The following is a 27332-nucleotide window of genomic DNA, read 5'->3' as shown; positions in this document are numbered from 1 at the left end:
CGCGGTGGGTCTACTGCATGAGCCGAGTGAAATGTTGAGCCGATTTTAACGCGTCAGGGCAGAAGTGCTGCAGGTGTAGATGTGGACGGCTATCCGCACGGAATCTGTATGGTCGTGGCTGGGTTGCAGAGTAAATCTTTGGCTGCCCTCCAACGAATCCGTGTCCAAAATGACGGCCTGAGCTGATGGACCTGAGGCGTGCTGAGCTAGAGACGGTCGCGGAGGCGAGGGGAAAATCGGCAACGCCAGAAAAAGCGTTTTAGGTTGCGATTGCGGAAGCAGCCGACAATACGGAATCGGTACGAAAGAGGAGAATCTGCTTGTCGGATAGACCGATTAGCGGCGAACAACGACGACTGAGCGCAAGGAATGCCGCAAGATAGTGGGAGCAAGCGTAGCTCACACTTGTAAACAAAGGTGAGCGCTCTAGAAGCTGGCGTAATTAGGATTTGGAAACCAGACCAGGAGAATGGTCAATGAGTGGAGGAAGCGATTAGCACGACGAGAATCGATCAGATGCGCTAAGTTTGCAAAAGGAATCGTCGATGGTCACAGCACAGAGCGGTGTGCAAGGCTTATGATGCTCTCGAGCCAAGAGGTCTGGGTTAGGGTCGTGATACTGTTTGCTGATAGCAGCCAAGCTGAAAGATAGAGATGAAGTTGGAAGCAGCGGGGCAGGGGAGAGGATGAGGTGGGATGAGAAAATGGGATGGGATGGGATGGGATGGGATGAGATGAGATGGGACGGGATAGGATAGGATAGTTGAATGTGGATGTAGAGAGAGACAAAGAATCAGTTCACAGTTGTGAGTCGTGAGTGCCGGATGAAGATTCTTCGATGTTGCCGTTGCTTTTCGTCCGGCGACCTGGAGCTGCAATCACGAAACACGAAGGCTAGGGAGTTGGAAAGTGAGGATTAACGAGCCGGCACACCGAGCGTACTCCGTCTGCAAAGCAGAAGCAGCAGACAGCGGCGGTGACGATGGCGGACAGCTGAGGTGAGCTGTGTGCGTGCGTGCGTTTGTGTGTGTGTATCTCTGTGTGTGTGTAAATCACGAATCACGATTGTGGCTTGTTGACTAGCCAAGTGACAGGCTGGACCAAGTAATGGAGGGAAAGTCGTGAATCACGAATGTCGCTGACACGCACATGCACAGTCGTGAGTCGTGAATTTGTGAGCGTCGAAGTTAGGCGAGCTTCTTGGAGCATCATTCACGATTGCAGCTCGGTCATCCAATTCAAACTGACACACATCTCGAGCGCTGCCCGCCAGCCAGCCAGCAAAAAAGACACAGTATCTGAGACAGAAACATTACCGTTTTTCAACAACAAAAAAATAATCGAGTGAACAAACGAATACAGTCGTGAGTGAACAGAGAGCAACAAGCAGCGAAAAGTCCAACAAGTGAGGTTGCAGGCCAATCTCTTCACCCTGGCTTTCGTTCTTTCTTGTCGAATCTGAATTCATTTGAGACTTTAAAAAAAGAAAAGAAAAACAAAGGTTTTGCGGACTCTCTCTGGCCGATAGCCGCTTCATCATCTAGCTCTGCCCCTGTCACCTCCTCGCCTTGCTCCAAGTTACAGTAATTTAACTAGATGCTGTTGCTGCGGGCTGTGCATGACTTGAAACTGAGCCTTTCCTTTCTTCATGTTTGTGTTTTTTTAGCATTTTCTCCGCCTCTCCGCCTTCACCCACTTCATCTCGAGCCAAACGTGCTCTTGATCGCATGTGTTTGTCAATCAGGAGCAGTCAACTGAAGCTTTCATGAAGCCATGCGATAAGACTATGTTGTTTGGAAGAAGAACAAGTTGCTAATAGGCTGCAGTCTCCGTTTCGATATCTTGCCACTATGCTGTTACAGCACGCCAAATAGAGAAGCGAAGCGAGAAGCGCTGCTGCGCTGCAGCGCGACGATCTCTCGCAATTCGTGATTGTATAGGCTGTCGCCCCTTGCAACGAAGTCCTATCTTATCATGCCCACATAGCGCATGATGTGCCCATTGTTCCGTCATCTATCTGCTCATGAAACTGAGGCGCCCGTCGCGCAGAAGTGCACAGGAGCCCAAGGTGGGCGTCTTAGCTCATCGCGGACGAACAAGCGATCGTCGTTCAGTATAACCAACTTATACAGTACAAAGCTAATGGCCAACAGCCTAAGGTTGAGTCGTGAATATTGAAGTGCAGTCGTGAGTCATCGCCAAGGCCGGCGTTGGCTCGTCTTGAGCGCCTTCTCGCAAAGCCTTTTTTTCTTGTTTTTTTTGTACCTGGCATGTACTGTATGGTTCTTTGTTCCAACTAATGATATACTTGATAGTACGGTACCCTAAGTTATAGCTTTCTTGACTGTACCTAAATGCTAGGCGAGGCGAGGTGAGGCGACACGACCCGAGGAATGGTGTTGCGCGCCGCGGCAGCTGAAACCTCTCAGAACCGCGATCCGCTGCCTAACTTACTTGCCAAACTGTGATTGGAGCAACATTCACGATTCATGCTCGGAACCCTGCAAGCCGACCTGAAAACCGCGAATGCCAGCTTGGATACTTCGGGAATGCCAGCTTGGGTTACTTCGGATGAATCCGCTTGCTTGATGGACCGATGCTCGGTATCTTCCAATGTCCAAGCAACCGTGGCTGATCATGTTCACAACGACGCGCCTTCTCGGCGAAACTGGGAAAACCCCCACCATCCGAATCCAAATTGCACGCTCGTGCCATGCCGCCCTCATACGACGCCGACTTGACTGCAACATGTCGGTTGGCTACTTCGATCCTCGGCTCTTGCACCATCTGTATCGACAACAATTGTAAAGCGTATCGTAATTCATCTCGTGTTAGCAGCGATCAGGAGTATGTGTGCCAGCGTTCAGCTTCATTGAACTCGAAGGCTTGGCTCGAGGTACAATTCGATATCCTTGGAGGTGCTGCAATTCGACATCCGCTAGAATCGCGAATGGGAAATGCAGAAAGCTGAAACCGATGCCGAAGGGCGCAGGCCAAGCTGGCGTGAGCGAGTGATCAGAGCGCTTCAGCTAGTCATTTTTCAGAATCAGCAAGGGGGCCTCATCTGTTCCTGGTACCTTGCTGTTGCTCTTGTCTCTTCCCTCTCCGATCAGGATCAAGAGAGCCAAAGGTCATCAATCGCGAATGCGGGGCTCTACTGCGAAATGCAATCAGCTGCAACGGCTTCTGAGCCGCCTGCTCGAAATTTGAGCGGAGTACGAAAAGATATCATTCACTTGATAGCGGAGCTGCAAATGCTCGACAGGCGGTGCAAGCAGGAGCGATGGCCCACTCGTGACTTTTTAGCGTCGGCACATCAGCCGCCGACATTGGACAAGCATCTTGGTTCATCTCTGAGAAAGCTAGACTCTGATCGACATACGGTAGACCGGCACAACGCAGGTGCAACGTCGTTTGACGGCGCCCGCAGCCGCTCGCGCTTGATATTTGTGTTTGTTAGTGATAATCCCGAACCTCCGCCTTGCACGCAAGATCACCGCGGCTGTTTCAGATTGTCGAGCATCTGCAAGATCCCGGGGTCGGGATGGTTACCATCGAGCCATCTATCGGCGTCTGACCTTCTGTGAGGTGAGATTAATAGCGACTGACCACGATAATGCTCCGGTGATGAACCTTGGACCCATGCATACATCTCGACCACACGTCAAAGAATGTCGCAACCACCATCTACTGTTCCGATATGTATATTTGCATTTCACATTCATGATTCGTATCTGGACGGTGAGGCAAACCCCTATGCACAATGTTGCACGTGTCCTATTCATTAGTATTGCTCCCCTCTTGCTGCGGCAGAGATATCGCATCTGCTTCTTCGGCGCCCATCTCGACAAGCTGATAGATAGTCACGAGTCCGAGCTGCCTCTTTCTCTGCGACTCCTTCAACCTGTCGATTGCCAACAAAGCAGCAGGTGCTGGCAACGAGCCAAGCAAGTCCGCATGATGCGCAAAGTTGGCTCCTCCACCGCTTCTGCTGCCTCCTCTATGCTCATCCGCGGAACCATAGCCACCTCGGGTTCCGTCTCTGCGCGCCGCTCCGGGTGTAGACGCTCCGCTTCCGTTGTAGAATCGCGATGACGTCGCCTTATGCCTTGCCACAAGTGAATCCTTGCCCATGGGTGTAGCCGCGCCACTATGGGCGTCGGCGTTGCCGAACACGTCGAAAAAGTCCTTCTTTCGTAGCAATCGTCGTGCGAAAAAGTCGGTGCTCATCAGCTGAACCACATCCGAGTCGCGCACCGAGTAGCCTGTAGTGACACCTTCACTTGCCATCCTGGAGTAGCGTGCCAGCGACGACATTGCATTGGACAAGGCTGTATAAGAGCGTAGGAAGCGTGATTCTTCACCCTCGTCCGCATCCTCCTTACTGTGTGTCCCAGGACTCTGTTCGCCAGCGCTTTTGCTGCCTCCTTCTCGGCTCATGAGTCGAGACTTTGATTGTGCACGTGGCAGAGCAGACAGAGACGTGTCGCCGGCCTGCGGTGCCTGAGAGGTCGAACGGGAGGGCCGTTGCGATGTTTGACGCGATGTTTGACGCGAAGCTTGGCGAGACGAGTTGCGCGATTGCGCATACAGGTTTGGAGTTCCACCGAATACGACCAGCTCGTTGTTGGGTCCGAAAGTGGCGCCCATCTTTCTTGGCGGGATCTTGAGCCCAGGAAGAGTCTTGTCTGCCATGAGCGACTTCGAGCGCGCCGGACGAAACGCGAATGGCTCATGATTTGATTCCGAGTCCGACGCGATCGATCCGCCACCTCGACTGGTTGTCAGATCAGCCTCGACGTCTTCATCATCGTCATCGTGCTCAACGCCGTCGTCGAGCGACTTGACAGGCTCTCCAATCAAAAAGCGTGCGCACTTCTCGATACACGGACGACCCGCTTTAGCCGCTTTCGTCGAGAGACGCGACAACCCACGCAGCAAGTACGCACGTGTCTTGAGACTGATGTTGGCGCCCTTTTCCAGATCAAAGTGTGGAGCCCGTCGTGGGTAGCTCGCGGGAAATTTGATTTTGATGCGTAAGAATGCCGGTTCGTGATCTGCCCACGGACCGTACATGGTGAGCACACACACACGACGCGTCAGCTCGACTTTTTCGAAGACGATACGAGGCAACTTGCGATTAATGCTGATGATCTCGTCGCCGAGTCCCTGAGCGGTAAACCCGGAATCAGCATCCGTTTCATCTTCCGTAGTGAGACCGCCTCGACCAAAAGCGACACCCATCCGGTTACCTTTGCTGGAGACGAATCGCGATGGGCCCATGCCATCTGAGTCCCGTGTTTGGCTGGTCTCTCCGCCAGTGTGATCTTCAGACAGGTCCTTTTCCATGCGCACGTTGGCGATCCACTCGATGGGATCGACGGCAGGTGCAGCTGCACGGCCTCTGTCAAGCCGCATAGCCGCACCCACTCCCTTCTTGCTGTTGCGAGAATCGGACGCCTTGGCAGGCTTGCGGCGCTCTTCCTTCCTGCCAGTTTTGTCCTTGTCCTTGCGCTCAGAGTATTTTTTCGAATGCTTATGGCTACTACGCTCTTCTTGGATCGTCAGTGGGCGTCCAGACGATATTTGCTGGTTCGACAGTCTCTGTTTGGAAGCAGCGCCGGATCCAGATATGGACTTGTTTCGCAAACTTGCAGGTATCTTGAATGACGAGTGCCCGCCGCTGTGATGAGACGCATTACCACCTCCGTACTTGCCGCTGTGTTGTGAGGTCGCCAATCGACCCATGTGATCGTCGATAGCTTGCTTTGGCAACGAGCGGGCCAACTGCGAGGCATGAAGGAGGCCCGTCCCACTTTCTGACGCCTCAACACGGCCCCACGACCGTGCGAGCACAGGACTACGGGACAGCTGGTTGAAATCCATTCCCAGATCGCCTTGGCTTGAGCTGTGATGGAGGCTCCTTCGCCTACCACCACCAGAGCTAGTCCCAAACGCTGCCAAGGGACTGGCTCTGCCGTCGCGCAAAACATTCTGAAAGCCTGATAACGAGGAGCTGTAGGGAGAGGTGGTCTGGACCTTGCCGATACTGCCCTTGCCGCTTAGGAGCGACCGGGTAGCATGCTCTGGTGGAAGAATGGACGAACTAGTTATGTTGCTACCAGACGCTTGGCTTACGAGCCCAGCAGCATCCTCGCCACCGGGCGGAAGGGCCAGAGGAGGATCACGGTATGAAATGTCTGGTGCATTGGCTCGAGTGAGCAAGACACGGATCGGACCACCTGGTTTGTGACCTACCTTGCGTGTCTGTTCCTCGCTTACGGGCCAGAGCCGCAACGTCTGATCCTTGGACCATGTGATGAGCTGGAATTGACGGTCGTCGCTGCCTCGATCCTGGCCGCCTTTGGTGCGGAAGAGGTATTCTTTGACAATGTCGGTGTGACCAGCAAAAGTAGCTTTGGGCTCCTCAGGCTCATCTTTGGACCACATGCTTAGTGCAGTGTCTCCACGCTGGGGTAGGGTCAAGCAACCGTTGCCAAAAGGCAGGTGACGCGCTCGCCAGATTGGCGTTCGTGTCTCGATGACCGATTCAGCCTCAGTGACGAGCTCTCTAGCACCAATCGCGGCTTGCGAAGTGTCGGAGGCCAGATTCCAAAATTTGACGGTTCTGTCGAGAGAACAGGTGATGAGCCTGTCCAAGCCGAGGCTGGTGTCTCGACTCCAATCGATGCCGTAAATCTTGTTCTCGTGAGCCTCTATTGTGGCAAGTGGAAGAGAGCCTTTACGGTCATCCCAGATGAGCACTTTGTTGTCACACGTGGAAGCGAGTCGATGTTCACTGGCTCGATTGAACTTGACTTGGGTCACGGCGGCGTTCCATGCTGAGTAACCCTGTGCAGGTTTCTGCCTACCTCCGCTTGAGCCATCAGAACCGCCGCTCATACGAAGGTCCCAGACCCATGTCCAGGTATCAATGGAACTAGACGCGACAAGCTCGGGATGGAAGGGTGACCAGTTGATGTCCGTGATTGCTCTGGAATGTGCGTGGAGCACGTGTTCGATAGACGACGATCTTGAAGCTGAGAGTTGCAGCTGAGATGCAGCAGAGAAGGGCGTCTCGGCGTACGGAGAGTCTACAGAGATGGCGCCAAAGCCGCTGCGAGTGCCACCTGTGATGCCTGAATGCAGACTTTGACTGTTGTAGACGCTTTGATAGACGCTGTTGCGATGAGTGGCGAAGTGGGCATTGCTGGGCATTGCGGGACTCGAGCTGCTATGAATTGAATTGCGGTGCAACATTCTCGTGATGGGCGGTGCTACACGTGGGTCTCCAGGCCTATCAAGGTTCCATATGAGCAGCTTTTGGTTCGAAGTGCTAGCGACCCAGTTGCTTCGTGCAGGATGTGGCGACCACTGAATGTCGACAGCTTCCCATGTGGTCATGTGGGCAAGAAAGCGAGGCGGGGCAAATGGATCTTCAAGATCGATGATGAAAAGGCCCTTACGAGCAGCAAGCACCACATCACGATTAGCGGGACTGATGGACATGGAGCCGACGGGCTCCATGAATGAAATCTCGCAAGAGCGATAGAACGTGTTAGACGGGTGGCGTTGAGAAATCGTCTGTTTGCTCGGTTTGAACTCTGAGGAAGGTATGGGTATAGGAGCAGAGCCTGCTGTAGTATCCGGATCTGCCTCGCCAGCGACTGCACGCTGTGCATCTCGCCCATCTTGACCCGCTGGAGGAAGTGAGAGAGGAGGAGAAGAGAGGGCTGCCGAAATCTCGGTCGACGGCAGTGCTGGGCTTTCGATTTCTGAAGGCATTTTGACCTTCTGCCGTGTCTGAAATTTTTGTGAAAGCTTGACGTCTTTAAAAAAAGATCGACGGCGGGCGGGGCCAGTATCACCAAGGCTTCTGATGAGGGATCATTTTGGATGTATGCTTCACTAATGCATGCTAGAAATGTTGCTGTCTGGTGAGACAGAATCCGACTGTTGTATGTGAGTCTGTGTGGGAGCTCGAACTAGTCTCCAACCAAGTACCAACGGTCTGATGAGACAATATCGCAGTGTATGCGAGTTGATGGTGGATGGTTGTAATGGGTGTGAAGATGGTTTTGATAGGCCTCAATGCATAGAGCCACGATCCCCACACAGATGTAATGTGCACATCCCGATGATCGGGTGATTAAGGGTCTCAAGGTCCGACTGCCGAATCCTGTTCCAGGCTTTTGTCAAAATTTCAGAAGAGGCCTTTTTATCAAAAAAAAGGAAAGATGTTTCACGATATCAACAGCAGACGGAAAGGCAAGCGACTGAACTGTGACTGCCGCTCTTTTCGTTCCACCGCCACTTACTCTTTCCTACTCGAGGCTGTTGAACTGACCATTTCCAGTTCAATCTGTTGAAGCGGACAAGATGGGCCTGTCAGGACCGAAACAGAAGCAGCGTCTCGTGGGCTCTGCCAGCACGCGCAACACGGCCTGGCTCAACGATGCGGCAGCACCGGGACAGCGCATGCTCGCACAAATGGGCTGGTCGGCAGGCCAAAGTCTCGGCCTTACCATGCCTGGTCTCACCGAGAATCTCAAAGTAGCGTACAAAATGGACAACAAGGGTATTGGTGCTCAGCGACACGAACGCGAAGCGAGAGCAAACGGCAAAGACATCTGGGTCGGGGGTGGTGGCGATCTGGGTAGCTTGTTCGAGCGTCTCAACGCTGCTAATGCCGCCTCTTCATCGCCTTCGGCAGTAGCTTCAACATCCTCTTCCGCCGCTGGTAGTGACGATGAATCTGGCAAGAAGTCAAAGAAGACCAAAAAGGAAAAGAAGGACAAGAAGGACAAGAAGGACAAGAAAGACAAGAAAGACAAGAAAGACAAGAAAGACAAGAAAGATCGCTCGAAAGATGAAAGTTCCAAGAAGAAGCGGAAGCTCGACGACTCAGACGACGCATCGAGAGAACAGAGCAAGAAGAGCAAGCGAGCACTGGAGAAGCAGAAAGCCGAAGCCGTTGCTGCTGTAGCAAGTGCAGATGCGACATTGGCGAACGACATGGAGGCAGTCGACGAAATCAAGAAGGACGTCATGCAGGCTCGACCCGTCAGACTGGCGCATCGAGCCAAGTTTCTTCGTGCCAAGCGCATGGTTTCGGCAAGCGATCTTGCGAGCGTCAATGAGATTTTGGGGATTGCATCGACCCCCTCTTCTTCTGCAGCTGGCACGCCAAAACCTACATCAGGAACGTCAACTCCAACGACCACAGTGCCTAAGACCTATCCAGGGCCTGGTGGTAGCGAGATCCCATTAATGGATGTTGAGCGCCGCTTGCAAGCGGAACAAAACATAAAGGCTGATGTCGACCCGCCCGAGGACAAGGAGTTCAAGAAAAAGAAGGACAAGAAGGACAAGAAGCAGGAGAAGGGAGCCAAGAAGAGCAAGAAGGAATCGCCTGACGAACACCCCAACGACAGCGATGACAAGTCTGCTTCTTTGGCGGCTGAGGAAAAGGAAAAATCGACGCAGATCGGAACCAACTCACAAGGATTGTTCGTCTTTGAGTATCTCAACCGTCGTCTTATGATCCGAAAGGCGCAGATCGTCAAGCAAAGGAAGGCGGAACAAGAGGCTATCTTTGCACGAGCGGCTCGCGTGGGCGTTTGAGACCCTTTATGAACCCAACTATTATCATTCACGCTTCGTGCGTTATACCCCCTGCCAGCATCTGTAGCGTGCTGGTCGACATTCGTTTCTCACCATCTTAAGCATTTGTGTGGCAGCAGCAACCTCTCTGTCTTTAAAATGTTGGTTGTTTGTTGTTTTTTTGCTCTTGGTTTTCGTGACCCCGATAAACGCGCGAATTATGGATCTGATCTATTCACGATGTTGACGATTATTCATGATATGGGATTATTTAGGCTTCCGTGTTCTGTCTTGGCTGGGAATCACCGACAAGAAGGACGTGTGGAGGTGATGACCCTTTTTCACCAGCGTCAATCACCTCAGCATCGCTCGTGTCTATCCAGCATATATCCTCTCAACCGTATCATCCTTCTCACTCGTCCTCGACAGGAACGAAAGAGAAAAAACACTCTTTCACCCTCCGAAGACGGCATACAAAAGATCAAGACTATTCTGCATCGAATTGGCTCGCCGTATCAGCATTCATGTCATCGCCATCGCCGAATCATGGAGGTGGCGTGACACCCGATACGTTAAGTTCGTCAAATTCGCGCATCCTCCTCGGTCGAAATGCAGGAAAGCTCGATCCTGCTGAACATCCACCCCTTCCTGTGGCAGAGGTGGGCGCTGCAAATCGTGCGGCTCAAGTGCGGGGCATTGTACTTGGCCTTGGTGGCGGAGTTCTGTCGGCGTTCATCTCTCGAAAGGCGCTCAATCTGCCCAAGAATGCAAGCTATCTCTCTGGCTTGCTAGCTGGAACGGGCGTAGCGTACATTACCGCACGACAACAGCTTGAGCACAACTTGGGCGCGGTGGAGAGTGCAGAAAAGGGGTTGAGAACGACGTTGCGTACAGCAGGTGGAAGCGCACCAACAACGTCCACGGATGCGCTGTTGGCAACGGATCAGGCCATGCTCAAGTACGATTTGCAGGCTGGCGATGTGCGAACGTACGAAGGTGGTGTAGCAGGGCTGCACGAGTTCAAAGACAAGTACGCTACCACTCGAGGCGATCACTGATGTACGACTTGAAGCAGGAAACAGAAAAGAAATCGAACAACTTCTCACCCTCTCCTTGCGGCCAAGATGACCCCTCTCAAGAGCGTTGGCATAGATTTTGTTGTATGACGAGACCGAGGCGACAGGAAAGAGATGAAAGAAAAGCTTTTTGTGAACGGAAAAGACAAAAATAGATTGCCTCCTAGCCGACTCGAACGACTGACCTCTTCATTACTAGTGAAGTGCTCTACCGCTGAGCTAAGGAGGCGAGATGGAAGGGCAGACCCAATGCTGCACATACTATTGGGTGATTTAATGTTTGATCTAGTGAAGTGGACGAACGGCCTGCTAATCACATCGCTTCCAAGCGATTCTAACGGAATGTTGTCCGCTGGTATCTTTGCGCCAAGCTTCTGCATGGCCGGAAGATGCTCGGTCGATGATTTGTCGGCAACAGAGGTAATAGCTCGGTCTGGATTCTACGTGCGGGGAAAAGGAGTGTATGTGAGGAGATTGAAACGGCACTTTATCGCGCTGGTGCACAGATCGATTAGACGGACCGTCCGACGAACGGTGAGCTTTTTGAGGCAGGAGTCAGGTGCAACAGACACGAGACGACACAGAGTAAGTTATCATAAATTCGAATTTGTTGGAGAGGAGCGTGAAGCGAAGCGAGCTCACTTGATATACGTTAAGTTAAGTTATAGTAAAATCTGCGACGTGAGAATCACGAATGGTCAAGAATTGTCAGGTCAGGTTCCGAAGGTAGAATCACGGATGGCGTGGGGGGGAAATTGGTGAATGGGGCAGTCAAGTCGAACCGTACGGATTTTATCCCGCTTGGAACTGAACTTGGTGACTTGCCACCCGCTCGCTTATCGGATACTGAAATCAGCAAAAACGGGACATCAGAAGAAATCAATCAAAATGACTCAGCGACACCAGACGAGGTTCAACTCGGTGACTTTGGTCCGGAGACGCAAAGTGCTACTCATGACTAACTCACATGCAAAGCTGCTTGTGTGCCAACATTGTGATTCAGAATCTAGATGCGGGGCCCAGCCCGAGTCGCGAGGGTTTCCGCAAAATTTCCCAGGGAATCGTGAAAATAGTGAATCCGTGGATGACGGACGATACTCACGACTCGTGGCGGTTACAGTATTTCGAATCTTCTTGTCGATTAGAGTCACGAGTCGTCTCTGCGGGGGCACGAGCCAGCAACTGCAGCTTCGGCAGCTGCACTCACGACTCACGACTCTGGACTGTTGGAGAATTTCGCCGCACAGACGATCAATCACGAATACAGTTACGAGTAAATTAATTGCCACCCGTGGCTGTTGTCACCCTCCTCCCCCGTTCAGAGATGCACTGACTACCTCGTGACTGTTGCATTCAGATTTGCCACACGGGTCTGTCTGTCTTTTTGTTGGATCAATCGTTCCAGCTCTCTGCTTTCCTTCTTACTATTGCTTTGTTTTTCGAATAGGGCCTCCACAAGCAATCAACGCTACCGAGTATCTCTCTGATATAAGCCGACCAATCTAGCATCGTGCACTTTAGCTCCCATCTCTTTCACTGGCTACAAGTTTGCTCATCCTCTTAGGCGCCGATACTCATTTTTACAATCACCGTTTCTGCCTTCGTCAAGCCTCTTTCTGTCAGTTGCGCTTGCAATCATGGCAGCTGCTACCACATCCGCTGCGGCCCAAGCGCCTGCACCCATCGATTATTCCAAGGCCACCGATGGCACTGGCGTCATTGCGCTTGATCCATGGTTGGAGCCCTTCGCACCTGCTCTGCGCGAGCGATATGGCGTCTACGCGGACTGGGTCAAGAGGATCAACGCTTCCGAAGGCGGCCTTGAAGCCTTCTCGCGCTCCTACCGCAAGATGGGCTTCCAGATCGACCCCACCACGCAAGCCGTCACCTACACCGAATGGGCACCCAACGCAGTGCAAGCTTCGCTTGTCGGCGACTTCAACAACTGGTCTCGCGATGCACACCCGATGTCCAAGGACGACTTTGGAAAGTGGCACATCACCATTCCACCGTTGGCAAAGGGGCAGTGCGCCATCCCGCACGACTCCAAGATCAAGGTCTCGTTCGTACTACCCTCGGGTGAACGCATCGAGCGTCTGCCTGCATGGATCCTGCGAGTGACGCAGGACCTCAATGTTTCGCCTGTCTACGATGCTCGTTTCTGGAATCCTGCCAAGCAAGATCGCTACACGATGCGCTTCCCCAAACCACCCAAGCCGGACAACATTAAAGTGTACGAAGCGCACGTTGGCATCGCTACTCCCGAAGCGCGAGTGGGTCAGTTCAAAGAGTTTACCAAAAACGTGCTGCCACGCATCAAGGAGCTCGGCTACAACACGATCCAGCTCATGGCGATTCAGGAGCACGCCTACTACGCGTCATTCGGGTACCAGGTCACCAACTTTTTCGCTGCCAGCAGCCGGTATGGCAACCCGGAAGACCTCAAGGAATTGATCGACGTAGCGCACTCGCTCGGTATCACAGTTCTGCTCGACATTGTGCACTCGCACGCGTGCAAAAATGTGCTCGACGGTCTCAACATGTTCGACGGTACCGACCACCTCTACTTCCACGAAGGCGGCAAGGGACGCCACGAACTTTGGGACTCGCGCCTGTTCAACTATGGTCACCACGAGGTGCTGCGCTTCCTGCTGAGTAACTGCCTCTTCTGGATGGAGGAGTACGGCTTTGACGGTTTCAGGTTTGACGGCGTCACCTCGATGCTGTATACGCATCACGGGATCGGCACGGGATTCAGCGGTGGCTACCACGAATATTTTGGACCTTCGGTTGACGTAGAGGCGGTCGTCTATCTGATGCTCGCCAACCAGATGATTCACGAGTACAACCCGAAAGCGATCACAATCGCTGAGGACGTTTCGGGGATGCCTGCACTGTGCCGACCTGTCTCGGAAGGCGGTGTGGGTTTTGACTATCGCCTGTCGATGGCTGTGCCGGACATGTGGATCAAGCTGCTCAAGGAAACGTCGGACGAAGACTGGGATTTCGGCAACATCTGCTTCACGCTCACCAATCGACGACATTTGGAAAAGTCGATCGCATACGCTGAATCGCACGACCAGGCGCTCGTGGGGGACAAAACGTTGGCGTTTTGGTTGATGGACAAGGAGATGTATACCAACATGTCAGACCTCACCGAACGCACGCAGGTGATTGATCGCGGCTTGGCGTTGCACAAGATGATTCGTCTGATCACGCATGCGCTCGGCGGCGAGGGGTATCTCAACTTTATCGGCAACGAATTTGGACATCCGGAATGGCTTGATTTTCCTCGCGAGGGCAATGGCAACTCGTTCCACTACGCACGTCGTCAATTCAACCTGGTCGACGACCAGCTGCTCCGGTACAAGTACCTGTACGCGTTTGACGCTGCCATGAACAAGGCGGAGGAAAAATACAAGTGGCTTGCCGCTCCTCAAGCGTACATATCCTTGAAGCACGACTCGGATCGCGTTGTTGCGTTTGAACGTGCCGGTCTGCTGTTTGTCTTTAACTGGCATGCCGATAAGTCGTACACTGATTATCGCATCGGTGTCGACGTGCCCGGCAAGTATAGGGTGCTCCTCGATACCGACCAGGCCAGCTTGGGCGGCCACGCGAGGCTCGACCATGCCACCGAGTACTTCTCTACCGACATGGCGTGGAATGGCAGGAGCAATTTCGTGCAGTTGTACCTACCTAGCAGAAGTGCCATTGTCCTCTACAGGGCCGGTTGAGTTCTCCGCTTGCCGCGTCCCTCTCGTCTCCGCATTTCCGTGGCTGTGCAATAAACATGCTTCATCCTCAACCCGCAGTGTGTCCACTACGCAGTCATCTGCTGTGCAAGGCAAACCGTTCCATATCCTGCGCGCCAGCTGCGAACATGCGCGGCGCTGGCTCCTCCGTGATCTGTGCGTTGCTGTGCGTCGCACGATGGTCGACATGGCTCCTCGCGTGGCGTGTGCGCTCACGCATTCCACTCAATGTGCATGTTTTTGAAAGAAACTCTTAACTTCTCATAAGAGCTTACGAACATGCACATGAGTTCGATCTGAGTTCGAATTGCAAAAAAGTTCCAGTGCAAAAAAAATTGCCTCCTAGCCGACTCGAACGACTGACCTCTTCATTACTAGTGAAGTGCTCTACCGCTGAGCTAAGGAGGCACTGCTGTGTAACTGTGCGGACATTGCATACATAACCCACTGCATCTAGCGAGAAAGTCACCACAGATCCGTATTCACTCTATCGCGCTGGACTCTAGTCACCAACGTATAGGTATCGCGCTAGCCAGGCATGTTCTAAGTGGGTGAGTCGTGATTGCAAATACGTCGTTGAGCGATGGCACATCACGCACGACAGATTCTTAGTACATGTGAAGCATTCGCTCCTACTTGGCAGCGTTGTGCCTCAGGCGTTCATGGCGCAACATGGCGTCTTTTCTGCTAAAGTTGGCTCCGCACGCTTTGCACTTCCACTCGACGACGGCGGTGCTCTTCTTGGGATCCACCTCCTTGCCCAGCACCACACAATCAGGTAGTTTGAGCTTTCCTTCGCGTAGGAAGCCGGCTTCTTCCCTTGCATGGATCGTCTCTCTGTGCCTGGCCAAGTCGTACGGTCGGTGGAACGCGGTCTGGCAGGCGATACGCGTGACGGGCGACACGTAGTCGCACTTGGTCGTTCCATCGGCGCCCACAGTGGCTGATTTCGTAGCACTTGCGCCATCCACCGACGTACGTTTCGACGTCTTGGACTGCGTCGAACATGCCGCTTTCTTCGCAGCCACACCCGCGTTCCCCTCGATGGAATCTTCGTAGTCTGACTCGTTGCCGTCGCCATTGGGGCTGTTGGTGCCCGTCTCGGACCCTTCCTCCTCGCCACTCGCTTCCACTTTCTCCTCCTTGGTTCGCAGCGAATCGACTCCTCCCGCCCTTGCCGCTGTGACTTTGTGCGCACTGGCCACAAAACTCGGCTGCCTCGACGTCAACAACGGAGGTGGAGCGCTGATCTCTCGAGGCGCACCACCGTCGGTCCTGCGATCGCTCGTATGCGCCGACGACCGGATCGACGCGCTGAGACTGTCCTCGTCCTGACTCGCCTCGGTACCTGTAGCATTGACGCTCAATCCGGACTCTTGACTTCCCGGAATGTAGCCGTAGCCTCCCAGAGCACCTGGCACATTCGACCTCGGTGGCGGCACCCTCTCCTCGGTGCGGCTCGACGAATACGACGGACGTCGATACCTTGCATCGGTATCGTCGACATCCTCGGACGACGACTGGTGCTGACCCAAGCTTGGCCTGTTGGTAGGACGTGCACCTGACGGCGTGTAGCGCGCGTGAGGCGACTGCGAATGGTAGTGGGGCGGGAGACCAGCGCCATGCTGGTGGTGTAGTTGGTGGTGCTGCGCAGAGTACGCGTGACGCGAAGAGTGCTCTGCTTCTTGGCGCTGCAGGTAGGCTCCCCTCCTGGCGTTGCGCTCGTCGTCCGAGTCGCTGCTCGACGCCGACACGTCCGAGAAGCGAGGCTGGTTCGTATGCGCCGGTCGGAAAGCCCATGGCTCATTGCGCACCTGTGACCACGCGTCACTCGCGGTACTGGCCGTACGTTGCTTTCCTGGGAGTGGTCGCGCGATTGCGGACGGTGACGCTGACGTCGACACACGACTGTCCGACTTGGTGGGATAGTTGAGATAAAGACTGCTAGGACCGCCTTGGATCATGCTCGGACGCATGTTCGGAGGATAGTAAGGCCTCTCGTCTTCGTCGTCATCCGTCGAGATGGTATCGCCGCTTTCGACGGGGCTGAAGAGGCTGCTCTGAGAGCCCGATTCTTGACTTGCCGTTCCACGACCATCGCTCTGCGTTGGATAGGGCGATCGGCCCGCGGGCGGCTGCTGAACGGTGGGACCGGGTCGGCTTGGATTCTGGTAGTGATGCGGTCTGGCCGTGTCGTTCCTACTCATGGGTACAGAGCGTGTAGCGTAGCTGGAATCTGCCGTGATGGATCTGGCGCGAGCGATACTGTGCTGAGACATGATACGAGGCAAATTGGTCCCGGTGTGAGCGCTCGGATAGCGCAAGGAAGTTGGCTTTGCATCCGACAGCCCTGGCGGCACAGTTGCAAATAGACTGGGCATCTCACCCAGCCCCGAGTGCGAGAGGGCGTTCTCGACATCGTCGTAATCCAAGAAAGCCTCCTGAGGGCTGACGGTGAGCCTGCTTGATTCGCGTTTGAGTGACCTGCGCGCGCCTGGACTGTAGCCGTTGACAGGTGTGCCGACGACGTCGGTAGAATTCATGGACACCGGACCTCCGCGCTGAGCGAGTTGACTCTGCGACATGAGTGGAGGTGGCATGTGCGGCCGTTGGTACTGATGCAGGGGATGTTGGGACTGCTGCGAGTGTTGCGAGGGCGTGTCTCGGGATGCCTGACTGGATTGAGACTGACGAGCCCAGTCGGGGAGGTAGTTTTGCGAATGGCGAGCGGGTGGATAGGACATGGCGCCAAAGCTGCCGTCGAAGGTGCTGCTGCGCGTACGGAGGTCGGAAGGACGCTGCGGATGCGGCTGCAGATTGTCGTCGTCGTCGTCGTTGTGGTCATCGTTGGTGCTGCTGGAAGTCAGTTGCGACTGGTGTTTGTTTTGGTGACCAGACTGGCTCTGAGACTGAGTTCCGAGCTCGTAGTCGGGAAACAGGCTGAAGGAGGGTGCTACACCAGCCTGCATGGGATCGGAGGAGGCGGACAGCGGGCTGGTCTGCATGTCGTTGGGTCTAGGCGTGTAGTCGTGCTTCTGTAGGATATCGCGCAGAGGACCTTTGAAGGCGCGAGAGTCGACGCCGGCGAGCTCTGCTCGAATTTGAGCCTTGATGCGTTCTTGCTGCTCGTGTGACATGCAGGCCATGGCTGGCGATGCCAAGGCCGAGGTGGTGATGTTGGGGTCATGATTGCGCGAGGGCATGGATTCTCCGAGACTGAGGTCGTGCATGGGAGCACCCAAGCTACCGCTGGGTGGATCAGGAGGAGTGATGCGCTCGTTGGAGGCCTGACCGGACGAAGTCGAGGTACCTTCGCGACTGGAACGAGCATAGGAGGAGGGAGCACAGGCATCGCTTCTCTGACGCTTACGTCTTGGACCGCCTGTGTGGTCGAGCGTGTATGGTGGAGGTGGGGCGATGTCGTCAAAGTTGGGCGACTGATGTGGCGAGCGATGCTTTGTGAAGGAGTTGGCAATTGGAGCATCGCTGGCAGAAGAAGGCGACGACAGTGGCTTGTCGCGAGCGATCGAGCAAGTAGGCTCATCAAAGAGGATGAAATCTTTTGGTGGAGGCGTCATATTGGCTACGGAAGTCATCGGGATGGAAAGTGAGCGATGGTCGCCAATGCGCCAAAGGTCGGTACGGATCGACTGAGCCTGGGGGGACGGAGGAGACGGTGATTGCTAGAATCAAGGCAGCTAGCTGAGCATGTGTCGTGACTGATGGAAGGATGGCCTAGTCGACCAAGTGGCGAACGAGAGGAGCTGGCAAGGTCGAGATGCGAGGTCTTTGTCCCGAAGCCAAGCGGCCAATAGGAGAGAGGAGGGTGACTTGCGGGCTGAGGTAGGCTGCTGAGCGCTCAGCCTCGGCGACGAGATGGCGAGATGGCGCAAATGGCTGTGGCTCTGCAAGGATGTGATGGAGTCAGGAATCGAAACGTCGAAGAAGGCGTGTGGGCACAAAGTTGCAATTGACATCGACAACAACGGCCGGGTCTAGAGAGGGCGTAAGCGATGTATGTGAAAGAACAAGATTCGAGAATGACCAAGGGGCTATCGAGGGAATCCACTCGACGTGGAGAGAGGTGGAGGAGATCTGTGCTGTGCTGTGCTGTGCTGTGCTGAGGAGAGAGAGAAAGAGTCACGATTGGGCGGTAACTTGAGCGAGCAATCACGAATGGGTAAGCGCACGCACATGTGTACGCCACGATGCTTGCGTAGCTGCACAACCACCCAAACCTGCAGCGACATAACGCCTATGCCTCATAATTAATATATATACACAAATACTCTCATGACTGCATGGCTAATACACACACACACACACACACACACACATACATCAACTCCAGACGAGCCGTCGCTTCAAGGCTTGCTGCAACTTGTGTCAGCTGCGTGCGGGTGGAAGCGCTGGAGCGAGTAGCAAGCAGCATAGCTAGCGATGCAACAACGCTCAGCATTCCATCATTGATTTGATTTGTCGAAAGGAAAGAAATAATAAAAAAGAAAGATCCGAATTATATATAAAATAGGACGACATCCCTGTCGCTGTCGATCGCGGATGGCTGTGACGCACATTCACAATGGCGACGTCACCTCGCACCAGAAAGCCTTTGTCGATCGGGATGTTCGTGATTATTTTCGAGTCGTGGGCGAGGCGGCTCGTTTGATATTTTATCATACCATGCTCGATGGCTGCTTGCTCACCGCTGCAAACTCGTGACTGTGATTCGTAACGTGTGTGGGATTCCAATTCCAGCTGCAATCATGCTACCTCATGCTTCCGACTACACTGTGTCCCATTCGTGATTCACAGTTGGATTGCCGGCGTTAGGGTTAGTGCGCCCGTAGGCATGTTTGACTTAGCCTGTCTGCACAATGGACGCCTGCCACGGCTGGTTTAGGCTTGAGCCGCCAATCCTGAATGCTCTTCTCATAGACAGCCGTGTGTGCTCTCTCCACTCAAACGCCATTTTAGCTCGCTCGGGTGACAAGGTGGGTATCATTCGTGATTGACGTTGCATACGTGCATGTACATGTGCTGCGCGTTTTACCTAGTGCGAAACATCGGCATCGTTGAACAAAGCATTGAGCGCCTTCAGCCCCTTTGCGACGCCATACGACGCACTCGCCATGCTCGACTTGGTACTCTTGTCAAACCTATCCTGGCTCTGCATCTCGCTCAGCTTTTCGCAGTTGTCCGTCAATTCGTCCAGGATTCTCTCGCCCTCGGCCTTGCTCTTGGCAGGTACGTTGCCCTTTGAGATAGCTACGATCGATGACACGATCGTCGTAATCTGCGTCAGGTTCTCGCTCAGCTGCACCCCCTGCGCTCCCTCTCGGATCGCTGATAGCAGCGCCTGGATCGAGTGAACGATTGCCTCGGTTTGCACTTCAATGTAGTTGCGCAGCTCCGACCAGTTCTCCTCGCCATTTTGACTACCAAACCCGCTTCCGCTCGCCGATGTCACCGTCTGGAGGCTGTCGTACGTCTCGGACCTCGTCACTTGGTCGTCGCTTGAGTGTGGTGACGGCGACATCGTTCCACTTGGCACCAGAACGCCGTCGGCTGCTGTTGCCGCCGCCGCCGTCACCGCCACCTCGCTTGCAAATCGCTTGGCACCATCCAGCGTGGGCATTTCGGGCATCGTAGACGCGTTGAGCGTGCTCGCGTGAGCGCCTGCATGTGCGCTACCCACCGACGACGAGATCGACGTTGCGCGGCTCCGCCACTGATGTTCTCCGCCCGAGTCTTTGCGAATCGCCTCGGCCTTGTACCCGATTGGTGAGTAGCGCCCCATGGTTGGGCTGTTGCGAATGCGCGGCGAGAAGCGGTCATCGCCTGCCGCCGAGCTCGGATTGAGGCTCGCAAAGCTGTATGTGTTGGCCGTGTTGGGCGACAACGTGGCGCCTGCTTCCCGGTTGGCCGCCTGCGCATTAATGTGCAGCGGCTTGAGACGCGTCGCTGCCGCCTCGTGTCCAAACTTGGCCTGGAACTCGTCCGTCTCGACCTTGCTTGCCTTGCGCACCTTGAGCAGCTTCACCAGGTCCACAATGGTTGCCGACACGTGGCTCGCAGCCGCATCTAGCAAGCTGACCGGCGAAAGGCCGTGCGAAGAAGCGTGGTTGCGACATGCCGTCATTAGGTTGTTGAGCGTGGCCGAGCACTTGGACTTGAGCGCCATCAGCTGTTCCTGCTCTTCAGCCGACAGCTCGGCCAGATTGGCTGCAACCTGTTCGTGCTTGGCCACGTCGTCGGTCACTAGCGTCGTCGCAAGCACCACCTCCTTCATCGACAGCAGCACATTGCTCGGCGTCTTGGATCGAGCTGCCGCCAATAGATCGTCGATCGAGCTCTGGAAGGCGGTCAGGTTGACATCGGCGATCGCCCCCTTATCCGAAGCGGGCAAAAAGTCGTCGGCCTTGGGCGGCTGTACGTAGAGTTGCGAGGTCGCTTTGAGATTGCGCAGCTCCGTCTTGGCCGTCTCGTAGAGACGCTTGTAATGCGCCATCTGCGCGTTGAGGTCTTTGATGACGACCAAGTCGTTATCACGATCGGCCTGCATTTCGTCGGTGCGTGCCGAAAGCTCACGAAGCTCATCCAGCAGGTTGCTCACTTCTTGTTTGAGTTCGGTGACCACCTGGTTTTGCTGCGCGTGTTGCTTTTGCAACGCTTCGAAATCGGCTGCGCCGTCCGTTGCCGCTTTTTGGTTCAATTGGCTCTTCAAGCCGTCCAGCTCCGAGTCCTTGTGGGTGATCCTGGTGCGATGCAATTCGCGCTCCTCTTGATGCTTCTGCTTGACTTGTTCGAGTTCGGCTCGCAGCTGGTTGAGCTGCCGGTCGAGCTCTTCGTTACGACCAGCAAGCTCGTCGGCCTTGCGCGCTCGCGGCGCGGCCTCGGCCATTTGCGATTCGAGCGAGCTGAGCTGCTGCTGTAGCTTGGCGATGCGAAGCTCGTAGTCGGATCGCATCTTTTCCGTGGCAGCCGACGAGCTGGCATCCAACGACGACTCAAACGCGCTGCTTCGAGCCAGGTTGGGACTGGCGACGCTTGCTGGGGCGACGCTGCCTGCGTAGCCATTGTAGAAGCCGGTGCCCAAACTGCTTGCTTGGCTGTACATGGTGCTACGGTTGTCAGCTATGCCGTTGACGCCGTTTGAGCCGCTGGAATCACGCAAGGGCGAAGAGACACGCTCGGAAAGCGCATCGTTGTCGTTGCTGCGGTTGCTTCTCTTGGAGGCGTTGGCCGAATAGGGCACTGCAATGTCTTCCTCGACAAGTGTGCTCTTTGCGGGTACGATGCGATCCGAGGTGGACGGCTGGGGTTGAGCCATCGAGTCGTTGCGTTGCAAGGCGGCTTCTGCCTGCTGGCGCATGAGTTGCTCGCGCTGCTTTTCGCGTGCGATAGCGTCTGGACGAAACTCTTGCTTGAGTTCGGGGAATCTGCGTTCCAGCTCGAAAAACACGTCCGAGGCAAGGTCCTTGAAGCGGTTTTTGGGCAACGTGGCAAGCTTCTGCCTGGCCTGATTGCGTTTGGGATGGAATTCGTCACGAACGGCGAGGAATGGCTGGCTGTTGCCATTTTTGGCGTTGTTCTGGCGTCGCATGAGCTCATCGTAGACGTCGGTGGAGAGTTCGGTAAACTGCTGCTTGCTGAGACGAGTGAGTTTTTCGCGGGCATTGGAACGCGGAGCGGTCTGCTCTACTTTGGCGAGGTGGCTGCGTAGGAAGCTGAGCAGCTCAACGTAGTGCGAACGGCCGACGCGTTTGATTTCCTCGGTATCAGGCCTTGCACGGCGAAAGCGCGAACCAGATGGCTGAGACGAGCTGGATGCAGAGGCAAACGAAGCATCTTGTGGGCTCGAGAGGGGAGCATCTAGCAGCTGAATCGCGGGAGCCGCGTTGGGTGGTGACATGGTAGCTTGCGGTGAGGTGGGCAGCTGCGATGAAGGGTATGCGTCGGATGATGCGCCAACAGCATTGATGGCGGGATAGAAGCCTACGGCGGAAGCGGCGGAAGCAACTGAGGATGGAGGATACCTTGCACCTTGCGACTGTCGAGCATTGATGGCTGACATTGGGTTCGAGTTGAAGTGATGATGCGGTGGCTGAGGTGGTGCTTGCATGGGCATCATGGCGCAAGAGTGGGATGGAACGAGATGAGTAGTGGTCAAGACGGATTGGCTGTGACGAGGGTAGCCAGTGTGACTCTAGCTCGACACGCTGTACGATGAAGAGCGATCCTGCAACGTCGATGCGAATTGCAAAAGTGCAAGTTGCGAATCGCAAATCGCGTGTTAGTAGAAGAGGGAAGGGTGCAGCGCGGACAGGGGGTCGAATCGAAACACGAATGCGTTTACCAAGTGTTGGGTGCGTCGTGGGCGGTCAAGGTGTGGCAGGCAGAACGGATGAAATGCGTCGTCGAGAGTGGGTATGGCTCAGCTGAGCGTTAGACGAGCGATGTTGCTGTGACCTGCACGCAAAGGAAGACGAAGGATCGATGCGACCGAGAGCAAGGAGGGGCACGGGCTGAAATGAGATGATGGTGCAGGGGACAAAGTGGCCGAAGGTGAACGAAAAGCAAACAGATTCAGGAGGTACAAAATCGACCGACACGTAACCGTGAACGGCAGCACGCTAAGCAGGCCAAGCACGCTCGAGAATCACAAACGTGAATCGTGACTGTATGAATTCGGTAGGTTATATTGAGATTCACGATTCGTAATTTGCCCTTCCATGTTTGTCTTGGTTTCGTGTGTCACAGTCTCTCGCCCTGTTTACCACGCCGATTCACGATTCACGATTCACGATTCACGATTCACGATTTCGTGATTCTGTTTGCGCGCTCCCAACTCACAATCACGAATCAAGACCTCGTTACCAAGACTCAAGACTCGTACTAACTTGACCGAAGGAACCGAAATAAGAGTCAACACGAAAAGAAATCCAATCACGAATCGTGAATCGTGAATCACGAATGTGGAAAGCGAGCAGACTTAGGCTGTGAGAGGCGTAGCGTCGTGCGCCGTCACTTGACAGAGACAGACACACCATAAGAGCACACCTGTCAAACTAAACACGAAAGCGAAATGAAAGAAACCGGTCGTGAGTCAGTCTCGTCTTCTGTGAGTCGTAGGTTTTGAGTGTGAACTTTGCATGGGACGATTCACGATTTGCTCGCTTTGGCAGCCGTCGTGCGTACAGCTGTGCATGACTGACGACTGATTTCTTTACTGTAACGTAACTCGTGACTGTACCGCACTTTGAGTCGGCGTGCTGGCGATCATCGGCAAGCACCATTCGTGATTATTGACTTATACGTTAACTTAGTCTAGGCTGAATTGGTATTCTGTGATTAAAACGAAGCCCCTCTTTTCTTTTTTCCTCTTTCAATTTTTTTTCCCGCTGTAATCAGAGCAACCCTGCAGCTGACGCGTGCACGAATTTCGAATCCTTTGGAGCGCCGACTCACGACTCACGCCTCACGCCTCACGCCTCGCGACTCACGACTCACGCTCTCGTGACTCTGACGGAGGCTAGACCAAAGTGGAAGCTGCTGACTTAGAGTAGCGTGCAGTCACAAGTCGTGAGTCAATCAGACAGCCAGTCAGCTACGACGCACAACGCACAACGCAAATCAATTGGTTCTCTCAGCAGCAGCTAGCTCCGTTGGTGTTCTTGGCTCGGCTTCGACTGCGTATGGTTGGGCAGCCAATCAAGAATCGAGAGCATCTCTCACCGTTGATAACTGCCGCCAAGAGCATCTAGCTTCACACTCCGACCCCACATACCAGCGCTATCTCCGAGTCTCTCTCTTGGCTCCATTATCTTTCAAGGCGCGGACGACGAGCATGTCTTAGCTGTGCACACCCACCCACAACGTGTCGTAGATTCTCCTTCTCGTCCTCGTCGCGCTTCGCTTAGACGGGTATCTTTGTAGACATGGTGTCACGTTGGGCTTGCAATGCATCAAGACGATCACGAATCGTTGACAACCTGACAGCAGCATCCATATGTCGCCACACATACACGCAATCCTGGCTCACAGGACCAAGAAGCAGCGAGCGAGCGCATCGTGGATCGACGCACGTCTAATCGCGAATAGCTTGGCCTCAGAAATTCGTGATTGTGTCTCTCTGTGCTGCGCTCCGGGCTCTGAACTCATCAATGTGAGGTCGGCAGTTGAACCCCTTCATTCTGAATAGAATTGATCGGGAGGGGGACGTCTAACTCGATCCTCGTCGCGATAAAAGATCGCCTCCACATGGACGCCGCCTCACCTCACCTCACTTCGCAGGTTGATTCGTGATTGACGTCGATGCGAGGTTGGCTTTTGGGCGTTCTTGTGACGACACTTGGGATCGTGTATGACCAACCGCTGCAATTCACGATTCACGATTCACGATTCACGATTCACGATTCACGATTCGTGATTCTGTCTGTGCTCCCTTGACCTCTGCTGGTATGCCTGTCAATCGACTGGTTCGCTACCGTTGTGGCTCGCCAGACGACTTTCCATGGTCGGATGGCGCCATGCCACTTGCCGTCAGAGTGCGCAGTGTCGGTATGAGATCACTTTGCTTCTCGCGCTGTTTCCTTCCTTGGCTTCACTGCGCAGCCTGGCCGCTGCATGGGACTCACAGACTTGACCTTTTGCCCCTGTAAGCCGGTTTCGTTGCGGGTACAACGACGCTGGCGGTCATATAGTTGAAGCTCGCTCGTGACTTGTTTGACGCCAACCAGCATCTTTCCACGACACACACGCACAACACCCGCAGCATGTCGACCAACACACAGACTCATGACCCCACCGCCCAGGGCGCCCACTCCAAGGGCCACGATCTCACGCCTCAGCAAAAGATCGACACGTTGCTCGAGATCACCAAGCACATTGGCACCGGTATGCTCACGTCGCGCTCTGTTGACGGCAAGCTCGCCTCTCGCGCCATGGCACCCGCCACCACCGAGGGCCTCGTCTTCTCCTTCTACATCAACACAGAATCGGGCAAGACGGACGACATTGAGGTGGACCCTCAAGTTAACGTCGCCTATTTTGACCCCAAGACCACCGACTGGGTCTCGATCTCAGGCAAGGCGGTGCTCAACAAGGACCAGAGCAAGATCAAGAAGCACTGGTCCAGCTCTCTCAAGGCATGGTTCGACGACAAGAAGGACGGCAAGCACACTGGTGACCACAACGACCCTCGTGTCGTGCTTCTCGATGTACACCCAGACGAAATCCGCATCTTCAAGGCGGATGGAAAGCTCAGCGCTTGGGCTCAGACCGCAAAGGCGGCCATCAGCGGCCATGCTGCTAGCCCTGGAAAGCTCGTCATCATCACCAGCCAGGAGATCCAGCTGGCTTCCAGCGTGCACAAGCCTCTGTAATGCGTTTAGTGCCGTCCAGCTGCTGTAGCTGCTTGTCATGAGAAAATATCATCTCCCCACGTTTGCCGTTGAGTGCATTTCACTGTACAGTACTGTGTCGTGAGAACAAGAGAGCCACTAGGTAAGGTGTCACGATTGAATCGCGCTCAGATCGAGTCATGCGCCCATCGTTGTGCAGCCGAAGCCGTCGTCGGTAGACGTCAGAGTAGGAAACAAATGCAGACAGTCATGAGTCATGAGTGCAACCAAGCTGCGGGTCGTCTTGAGCGCTTGAACTGCACTGGCGACTCGTTTGATGGGCTTGGAGTCAAATCTGGCGTGTCATGTCATCGTTGTCGTTGCTGCTCGGCCTGATTGACGATTTGGATTCACGATTTCGTGATGATTTTGCACTGACACCACCACGTCGTCATCCCAGCATCCGCTCGATTGGTCAAAATGAGCGGCGCTCCAACGACGCCGCTGTCGCACTTTCAAGTGCCAAACCTGTTCGACGTGAGTCAACTCACGTGCGTCATCACCGGTGGATCTTCGGGGCTTGGTTTGTACGCGGCGCATGCGCTTGCGTTGAACGGTGCACTTGTCTACATTCTCGGACGACGCAAAGAGCAGCTCGACGCCACAGTTGCACGATTCCATAGGCTTGTTCCGGACAGTGCGGCTCGTCGCGATGCAGATCTAATCGCAGTGCAAGCAGACATTACCTCTAAAGAGTCGCTTTCGATGGCGCGACAGGTGATCACTTCGGACCTCGCCACTCGCGACAAACACGGGATCCAGCTGCTCATCTGCAACGCCGGTATCGGAGGTCGGTTGCTTGAATCGTACGGTCGCCCTCCTGAGCCGTGCAAGCAGGACAAGCAGGACAAGCAGAAAGAATTCCTCGATATCGTAGACGAGCTCTGGTCTTTCTCGGAAACCGAGATTTCGTCGATCCTCAACACCAACGTTACCGGAACCTACTTGAGCGCACTGACGTTTCTGCCGCTGCTCCGACAAGGGTCTACGCCAGCCTATGCATCGCAGACGATCGTGATCTCTTCGAACGCGGCATGGGCCAAACTGCCCATCCTGAATCCCATCTACAACATTTCAAAAACCGCCGTCTCGCAGCTCGGCCAGATGCTCTCGACCATGTTCGCAGACCACGCGCTGCGCACCAACATCATCGAACCAGGACTCTACCCTAGCCATCTCACCAGCTCGGAACCAAGCAACCACATCACAGGTCATGCTACACTCTCTCACACCAACGGTGCCGATATCCCCCTAGGCAGATGTGGCAACCCCAACGAACATGCCGCCTCAGTGCTCTATCTCGCTAGCAGGAACACCGCCTTCGCTAACGGTTGCACCATCAGAGTCGATGGAGGCGCGTTGCAGAAGCTCCCCGCCTCGGATTAATCCATGGACACCACATACATGCACAGCCTAGCCCAATTTCGCTGTGGACGAAATACGAATTGCTGTCTGGAGAAAGAGCTGAGAAAGCGCCAACATACACGATAATC

At 54.5% G+C, this 27332-nt stretch overlaps 8 protein-coding genes and 2 non-coding genes across 10 annotated transcripts; 5 read left to right on the top strand and 5 right to left on the bottom strand.

The window, feature by feature from the left end:
- Window positions 1-3777: 3777 nt before the first annotated feature.
- On the bottom strand, window positions 3778-7785 carry UMAG_04473 (uncharacterized protein; the record flags this gene model as incomplete). Its single annotated transcript, XM_011392843.1, has 1 exon — window positions 3778-7785. The coding sequence occupies one exon, from the start codon at window positions 7783-7785 to the stop codon at window positions 3778-3780; it is 4008 nt and encodes a 1335-aa protein (XP_011391145.1).
- Window positions 7786-8379: 594 nt separating this feature from the next.
- Window positions 8380-9624, top strand: UMAG_04472 (uncharacterized protein; the record flags this gene model as incomplete). The annotated part of the gene is made up of 1 exon (XM_011392842.1): window positions 8380-9624. The coding sequence occupies one exon, from the start codon at window positions 8380-8382 to the stop codon at window positions 9622-9624; it is 1245 nt and encodes a 414-aa protein (XP_011391144.1).
- Window positions 9625-10127: 503 nt separating this feature from the next.
- On the top strand, window positions 10128-10661 carry UMAG_04471 (uncharacterized protein; the record flags this gene model as incomplete). The annotated part of the gene is made up of 1 exon (XM_011392841.1): window positions 10128-10661. The coding sequence occupies one exon, from the start codon at window positions 10128-10130 to the stop codon at window positions 10659-10661; it is 534 nt and encodes a 177-aa protein (XP_011391143.1).
- Window positions 10662-10836: 175 nt separating this feature from the next.
- On the bottom strand, window positions 10837-10908 carry UMAG_16081. The gene has a single exon. It is a non-coding gene; the product is annotated as a tRNA-Thr (tRNA).
- Window positions 10909-12316: 1408 nt separating this feature from the next.
- On the top strand, window positions 12317-14416 carry UMAG_04470 (putative 1,4-alpha-glucan branching enzyme; the record flags this gene model as incomplete). Its single annotated transcript, XM_011392840.1, has 1 exon — window positions 12317-14416. The coding sequence occupies one exon, from the start codon at window positions 12317-12319 to the stop codon at window positions 14414-14416; it is 2100 nt and encodes a 699-aa protein (XP_011391142.1).
- Window positions 14417-14770: 354 nt separating this feature from the next.
- On the bottom strand, window positions 14771-14842 carry UMAG_16080. The gene has a single exon. It is a non-coding gene; the product is annotated as a tRNA-Thr (tRNA).
- A 224-nt stretch (window positions 14843-15066) lies between these two features.
- UMAG_10541 (uncharacterized protein) lies at window positions 15067-18012 on the bottom strand (the record flags this gene model as incomplete). Its single annotated transcript, XM_011392878.1, has 1 exon — window positions 15067-18012. The coding sequence occupies one exon, from the start codon at window positions 18010-18012 to the stop codon at window positions 15067-15069; it is 2946 nt and encodes a 981-aa protein (XP_011391180.1).
- A 1475-nt stretch (window positions 18013-19487) lies between these two features.
- Window positions 19488-22565, bottom strand: UMAG_04468 (uncharacterized protein; the record flags this gene model as incomplete). The annotated part of the gene is made up of 1 exon (XM_011392839.1): window positions 19488-22565. The coding sequence occupies one exon, from the start codon at window positions 22563-22565 to the stop codon at window positions 19488-19490; it is 3078 nt and encodes a 1025-aa protein (XP_011391141.1).
- A 2647-nt stretch (window positions 22566-25212) lies between these two features.
- UMAG_10540 (uncharacterized protein) lies at window positions 25213-25821 on the top strand (the record flags this gene model as incomplete). Its single annotated transcript, XM_011392877.1, has 1 exon — window positions 25213-25821. One exon carries the CDS (start codon window positions 25213-25215, stop codon window positions 25819-25821), a length of 609 nt encoding a protein of 202 aa, XP_011391179.1.
- Window positions 25822-26259: 438 nt separating this feature from the next.
- Window positions 26260-27225, top strand: UMAG_04466 (uncharacterized protein; the record flags this gene model as incomplete). The annotated part of the gene is made up of 1 exon (XM_011392838.1): window positions 26260-27225. The coding sequence occupies one exon, from the start codon at window positions 26260-26262 to the stop codon at window positions 27223-27225; it is 966 nt and encodes a 321-aa protein (XP_011391140.1).
- Between the last annotated feature and the right edge of the window lie 107 nt (window positions 27226-27332).

This window comes from Mycosarcoma maydis, chromosome 14 (assembly GCF_000328475.2).
Source record: "Mycosarcoma maydis chromosome 14, whole genome shotgun sequence".
Taxonomy (NCBI): Eukaryota; Fungi; Basidiomycota; class Ustilaginomycetes; order Ustilaginales; genus Mycosarcoma; species Mycosarcoma maydis.
Note: the sequence above shows the minus strand (reverse complement) of the source record. Positions and strands in the feature narration are given on the sequence as shown.